Here is a 7352-nt window from a genome sequence, read left to right as displayed (position 1 = left end):
AGAGAGAGGGAGGAAGGAAGAAGGAAAGGGAGGAAAAAGGGAAGAGGGAGGGAGGGAAAGGAGGAAGAAAAGGGAGGGAGGGAGGGAGGGAGGAAGAAGAGAGGGAGGAAGGAAGAAGGAAAGAGGAAAAAGGGAAAGAAGAGGGAGGGAGGGAGGAAGAACAGAAGGAAGAAAAGGGAGGGAGGAAGAACGGAAGGAAAGGAAGGAGAGGAGGAAGAAAGGGAAGGGAGGGAGGGGGAAGGAAAGGAAAGGAAAGGAAGAAAAGGGAGGGAGGAAGGAAAGAGGAGGAAGAAGAAGGAGGGAGGAAGAAAGGAGGAAGAAGGGAAGGAAGAAGAGGGAGGGAGGAAGGAAAGGAGAAAGGAAAGGGAGGAAGGAGGAAAAGAAGAAAATGTCCAGAGACCATATCTGTTCTTGAGTGAGGGTTGAAACCTAAGCTTTATTGGGGAAATCGTGGCCGTCGACGCCTTTTTTTCTCTCTCTCTCAATATTTGGAAATAACATTTTTGCACGAGGAAGCCGCCTGCACCATGTCCGTGAGACCCAGCCGAACCAGCAGGCGAATTAACTTCAGGCTGTAAATCGACACTCTCGCTGGAGGAGCTGCGCATGCGTCCCAGCGAAGCGGCCCTTCGGCGCGCCTTTCCGTTTCCGGGTCAGAGGGGGTCGCCATGGCGGTGCTGGCTTCTAACCCCAACAACCCCGTGGTCTTCTTCGATGTCACCATCGGCGGGCAGGTAGGCCTCGGGCGAAGGCAGCGGGGCCGGGAGGGAGAGCCAGGCTTCGGCCCCTGACGCCTCTGTCCCTCCGCAGGAGGTGGGCCGCATGAAGGTGGAGCTCTTCGGCGACGTGGTGCCCAAGACGGCCGAGAACTTCAGGTGAGGGAGCCGGCGGGAAGGCGGGTGCCATAGAGAAGGGAGGCCAGAGCGGCAGCACGCCACAGAGCGGCCCGTCCTAGAGCGCCACTCCTTTAACAGCTGGCTGGGGATGATGGGCGCAGGCAGATAAAGACAAAGTTCTCTGGGGAAAGGGATTCCCAAGCCTTTTCCTGGTGGTAGAGGGAGCAGCCCACCCCACACCCTGCTCCGAGCTCAGAGGCGTCCCTTTCCTGCGGAACTCCCCACCACTTGGTTGCCCATTGTCTTGATGACATATATAGCTAGTCCTCGACTTGCAACTGTTCGTTTAATGACCGATACTGAAAAAAAAGACGTGACTGTCTTTCACCCTTACAACTGTTGCACGTCTCCCTGATCACGTGATCAAAATTCAGATGAATGGCCACTGACTCACATTTATGACGGTCGCAACGTCCAGGGGCCACTTGATTCCCTCTTGCAACCTCCTGACAAGCAAAGTCAATGGGAGAAGCCGGATTCGCTTAATGACCGTATGATTCATTTAACAACTGCGACAAGGAAGGTCATAAAGTGGGGGGCAAAACTCACTCACCAACATACAATTTTGGGTTCAGTTGTGAGCATAAAATTGAGGACTCCCTGTATGGAAAGCCCTATTCAGAGCTGCCTATCCTCTCTTTCCCAATGACCCAGGGAGTTCCTTTGCTGAATTTAACTCTCTCCCTCTGGATAAGCAGCCCCTCTGTGTCCCAGTTTAACCTGTAGCCTTTTCTTTTTCCTTTTTCTTTCCAGGCAATTTTGCACGGGGGAATTCAGGTAGGTCGATTCTTTTGATCTTTCAATTAAAAAAACTGACTGATTTAATCGAGCTGGAAGACTGTCAGCACAGGATGAGAAGAAGGACAATACCTAACTTTGTATTTTATACTTTGTGTATTTATTTAGCCAAGTTGGTTTCGACACACAAGGAATTTGTCTTAGGCACAGAAGCACTCAGTGTACTTGCAAAACAACAGAATATAATTATAATAACAACACGAAAGTATACAGCCAATAAAAGGTGGAAGTAAAAAATAAAGGGATCACTAAAAATAATAATAATAGGCTTGTGAAGAGCTAGAATTGCTGCCCTTCTTTGTTCTTTTGTCCTTGGACCACACTTTCACCTGAGGAAATTAGCCAATTTTAAAGAGCTCAAAGTGATGACTTGACACTGTGATTTCAGAACAAAACAGTGAGAAATGACAGGTGGTGAGTTGGGGTGTTGTCTCTTTGGGCCCAGAGTAATCTTGGTCACTGGCTATTTATTTATTTATTTATTTATTTATTTATTTATTTATTTATTTATTTATTATAAAATTTATATACCAATTGTGGCATCTCCCAATTTCTGACTGTTTGTTTTTTTCTCCTGCAGGAAAGATGGCGTTCCCATCGGTTACAAAGGCAGCACTTTTCACAGGTACGTTGGCCTTTGTGCTCTGGAAGGCTAGTTTTTTTCACACACACCCTTCCCCCAGGCCCCCACATCTGGGGCTGAAGGAGTCCAGCATTTAGAGAGGGTGCTTCAAATGAGTTTGAATTACTTTCTAAACCCGTCAGCCACCCCAATCGTGGGTGGCCTTTAAGCTAAACTGTGCAGTGTTTAAAACCGAGCCCCTTGAGGTGTTATTCTATAAGCCATCCAGAATTGCATCCACGGGCATATAAGCTTAATATATAAAATAACATAAGTAAGTGTTCAGCGGAGGAGTGTTGTGCTGTCTTCCCCAGGATTGGAACTACGATTCCCAAAATGGCCCAATTGGTTGGGGTTTCTGAGCATTAGGATCTCCATAAAGGAACCTGTTTTAGAGGCGCTAAGAATCAATTCAGCATCCCTGCTGAGTTGTTCATCGTTTTGCTGGTTTTCCTGCTCATTACTGAGCAATGGAGCTGGTCCTTTGAGGGCAACTCTGATTTTCTAATCCTTCTTACAGTGCATTAAAAATGCAAGAAGCTCACCAGTTTACCACTAATGAATGAAACTTGGGAGGGGTCCTCTAAACCCTGGATTTGTTTATCTCGGTGGTTGTAATGCCTCCAAGGTCCCTTCCAACTCGGTTATTCTGTTATCTTGAGGTGCTTCACTGAAGTGGAAAAGAATCCTGTTCCAGGGTTTAACAGCCCGTTTGTGAACTTCCCAAGCTGGTAATTTCAGTGTAGCTGTGGGAATCCCTTGACCTCATAATATTTCTCTTTTCCTTTCCAAGGGTTATAAAGGACTTCATGATCCAAGGAGGCGATTTTGTAAACGTAAGTACTTCAAAGCTCTTTCACGGAAGGGAAAGTGGGCATTTGACTTAGAACTGGGGTTTTGCAACTTGAATACAAATTTGCCAAACTCACTTATGCAGATGAGATTGGAAGTTACCCCACCAAAGGAGCTGGATTTGCACACTGGCACCCTCCTTCAGAAACCCTGAGCTAAATTTCTCAGGAAAACTTAAATGTTCAGGCTAAACCAGGAAGTGGTTGTTCTAAACTTCTCCTTTCCATGATTCTGTTTAACTTCCACATCCCGGAAGTGGAGGCAATTGCAAACTGAACTCCTTCACTCTGATGTTTTGCTTCCAAGATCAAAAACTTGCAGGGAGGGAAATGCCTTGGGGTGTGTGTGCTAATTTGTAATGCAGCATATCAAAGGAATAAGGAAGGAGGGATTGCAGAGGTGTAGGTGTCCTTGCAAATCGTACTGGTGCAGTTAGAATGTCATTTTAAAAAAAAAGGTCATTAGACCAGGCTCATTCCAGGTAAGTGGTTTTATATCTGTTTGCCAAGGGAACTGTTCCATAGTTCATGAGGCCTCCCTTCCCCCTCTCTCCCTTCTTTCCTTTCCTTCCCTTTCCCTTCCTTTCTTCACCACCCTTCCCTCACTTCCTCCCTCCCTCCGTCTTTTCTCTCAATAGGGAGATGGCACTGGAGTGGCCAGCATCTATCGGGGACCCTTTGCCGACGAGAACTTCAAGCTGAAACACTCGGCGCCCGGCTTGCTCTCCATGGTAAAGAACAGCCTGAAGTTGGCTCTGAGCCTTCCTCCGGAATCCCTTCAGTGACTCACACCCGGAATACAGATTCGTATTGGGGAATGCTTAGGAGAGCCCAGTGGGAGAGCCACCGGGGTGGATGCCACCTGGCTGTGCATCAGGAAAGGCAGGGATCGAGAGCACTCCCCTTCCTCCTGGGCTTCTACCCAGCCCCAAAGTTGAGGGTTCATCTGGATTGGTGCCTGGGAGGAAAGGGTTAACCCCAGCCTCTCCCCCCTCCTCCCCGTGGCTATTTATAGGCCTTGCTCAGTTTTGGCAGACAAACGGGGCCCAAACTCAGGAGGGCTAGCTCGGGCTGCAGGAAGACCATCAACCCACCAACGCCCAGCTCTTGCGTAGTACCCAGGGCAATGTTGAATTGGAGACCCTCCAAATGAAGAAACTTTTGAATTCTCTCCCCCACCCTGGGGGAAGAGCCTGGAATGGCCGGGGAAGAGGTCATCCTCCTCACCTGCCCCTTTCCTCTTTCCCTGCAGGCCAACAGTGGTCCCAGCACCAATGGCTGCCAGTTCTTCATCACCTGCTCCAAGTGCGATTGGCTGGATGGGAAGCACGTGGTTTTCGGTGAGTCCCTGCTGGCTGAGTGAAGGCCAGGGACCTTGCTGCACCCCACCCCCGTTAGCTTGGGTGTGCCTACCCTGATGATCTTTACCCCCGCCCCAAATTCGCAGCAGATCTGCCCTGGAAAACTCCCATTTTCTGGGCTTCCCAAAATGCTTGTCCCTGGGTCCGTCCGTCCCCCTTGTTGCCTCAAGACCCCCAATAGGTTGAGAGAGCAGCGGGGGGAATTCTGGGAGTCGAAGCCCACAAATCTTAAAAGTTGCCAAGGCTGAAACCCAATCCCACCCCCCCCCAGCCTCTCTGCTTCCTTCTCATTCTCCCCTTCAAAGGTTAAAGAGCACACCAGCATAGCTCTTCCTTGCCTAAGGAATTCAGAAATGCTTGCTCTTTTCTTCTCACCTGGCAGGTAAAATAATTGACGGGCTTCTAGTCATGAGGAAAATTGAGGTAAGTCGTGCTTGTCTCTGGGCTTGGGATGAAACTCTGCCATCCAAGAAACCACATAAAAATTAGGCAGTTTTGCTTTCTAGAGGAAACACTATTTTAATTTGCTCTTCCAGCCCGAGGCTTCTCAGACTCTCCCATCCTGCCCTTCAGGGTTCAAATCCTACCCAGGCAGCTCAGAAGAGCAACAGGTGGTGTAGAGCCCCTGGTGATGTCCATGCCCCAAAAAGGTGTCATCTGGCAGCCTTTCTCTCTGCTGGCTGTTTCTGTCCGAGAAAGTGAGAGAACCTGAATGTTAGGGTCCCGAGTGCTCTCTGAGCTTGGTGGTTTCCTTGCAGACATTTCATGACCCAACTAGGAAACATCATCAATGCTAGAAGGCGGGGGAAGGGGGTTGGGGAGGAGGACCTTGGGGTCCTTGATGCTCTCGTTTTCTTGCAGACGTTTCATGACCCAACTAGGGAACATGATCAGTATTAGTAAGGAATGGGATTTGCTCTCTGTTTATTTAGCTGGGTCCTGAAACTTCTGCAAGAAAACCACCAAGGTTAGAGAGCACCAAGGATTCCACAGTTCAACCCCGAGCTACAAATATTCTCCTTTATGTGTACCAAATATAAGTTCTGAGCAGGCTGCAAGAGAGCCTCTTTACCCAGGTAACGGCTATCTGGGCCAGTATGCTGCTCTTTCTCCTTTCTGGATAGCTGCTCACCCAGTTTGTGCTTTCTGCAGAACGTGCCCACCGGGCCGAATAACAAACCAAAACTCCCCGTGGTGATTGCCCAGTGTGGAGAAATGTAGGTAGGTGTTACCATAGTTTCTGCAACTGAAGTAGCCTCTAAAATGCTCCTTGGGAAGGTGGGGGAAGGGGATCCCTGAGCAAGATGGGAGGGTCTACGCCTGGGATGTCCGATCTTGGCAACTGTAAGACCTGTGGACTTCAACTCCCAGAATTCCCCAGCCAGCATGGTTGTTTTCTTGCAGGCGTTTCGCAACCCAACTAGGTAACATCATCAGTGTTAATGGCTGGCTGGGGAATTCCGGGAACTCAAAGTCCGCAGGTCTTAAAACTTGCCAAGGTTGGACCACCCTGGTCTACACATAGCATTTCTAGGTGTCTGCGGTGCAGGTCAAAACTGTAGCCATGTTTCTTGCCCCTGGCGTGGAGGATTGGCAGTTCATGTGGCCTCTCAGCTGCAGGGAGCTGCTGAAAGAGGATTCGAACACAGAACCACGCTTACGGAGCAAAGCATGCAAGTTTCCTTATGGTCTAGCTTGGCACAAAGTTCTTGCTCTCTAGAAGGCAGGAGACCGTGACGGAAGCTGCTCTGTGTCTGGGACCTTCCTTCTCCACACCAAGTGGCTCACCGCTTAGAGGAGGCAGCCAATGCCAGCCCTGCCCCAGATTCTGCATCAGCTTCAAATCTGGAGAAAATTTAGTACTGGGGACTAATTGTTCGCCTCTTTCCTGATTTCAGGTTGGGTTTTTTTTCTTCATCCGGGGATGCCAAGCAGTTCCTGACCGCTCATCCATCATCCCACATTCCATGTGTGTCTGTTGTTCCCCCCACCCCCTTTTGTAAATAAAGAGATTTTCTTAAAATGTTTGTCCATCATTATGCCTCGAGGAAGGGCCACACAGGTCTGAGGTCCTGGAAACAAGGGTGCATTTTGCAGGAAGGGGATGTGGGTAGCTGTTATGGCCCTGCTCTTTATGCCATTTTTCTCTCACCGCTGCCTTCCCTCTTTCTCCTCCTGAGCCTTCCAGATCTCCCTGCTGGGTTCAGCCCTGGTTTGCGGCTCCCAAGAACCAAGTAACGGCGAGCCACAGGCGGCATCTCTGACTAAAGGCTGCTGCAGGGCAGGAAGATTGCAACTGAGTCAGCCTGGATGCCAAGCTCCTAAAATAGGGCTTATCCATGTGTCCCCCACCTCCCACGGAGGGCCAGTCCATCATCGTCTTCCAGCAGGCAGACCTCGGAGATTGACAGATGCCTATTAGGGGTTCCAGGAAGAGGCGTGGGGGGGGGGAATAAAACTTTGTACACACACTCCCACGCCGTTGTGCATTTCAAAGCTGCTGGTCCAAGCAAATGGGAGCGCAGGCCGTTTGCCCAGGAGCCTCTTGGCCAAGGGCGCCGGTGGGCGATCGCTGAGGGTGGCAGGCAGGAGCCCGGCTTCCCGAGGATCGACGTGGAAGGAGAGCGGCCGAGGGCTGCCCAAATGACCTTGAGGCGGCCCGCTTTCGAAGGACCGAAGTTGCTCCAGCCAGGCTTGAGCCGGGCAGAGCGGGCGATGGGAGAGGAGGGGGCCGATCCCGGCCAGCGTGGCGAACGGTAGCGCCGGCTGGGGGTCGCAACGGTTGCGGTCCCTCGGGGGCCCGGCTTGCAGAATGGCTGCCCCG

General features: G+C 50.5%; 1 protein-coding gene across 1 annotated transcript; it reads left to right on the top strand.

Annotated features, from left to right (window-relative positions):
• The first annotated feature begins 600 nt into the window (after positions 1 to 600).
• Positions 601 to 6551, top strand: PPIH (peptidylprolyl isomerase H). The gene is made up of 10 exons (XM_034424285.3): positions 601 to 734; positions 811 to 875; positions 1650 to 1673; positions 2275 to 2319; positions 3110 to 3152; positions 3806 to 3898; positions 4420 to 4507; positions 4911 to 4951; positions 5681 to 5749; positions 6427 to 6551. Exons 1-9 carry the CDS (start codon positions 669 to 671, stop codon positions 5747 to 5749), a joined length of 534 nt encoding a protein of 177 aa, XP_034280176.1. The 5' UTR covers positions 601 to 668; the 3' UTR covers positions 6427 to 6551.
• Positions 6552 to 7352: the final 801 nt, after the last annotated feature.

This window comes from Pantherophis guttatus, chromosome 15 (genome assembly GCF_059756535.1).
Source record: "Pantherophis guttatus breed Tessera chromosome 15, ASM5975653v1, whole genome shotgun sequence".
In the NCBI taxonomy this organism is placed as follows: domain Eukaryota; kingdom Metazoa; phylum Chordata; class Lepidosauria; order Squamata; family Colubridae; genus Pantherophis; species Pantherophis guttatus.
This window is presented reverse-complemented; position numbering and strand designations above follow the sequence as displayed.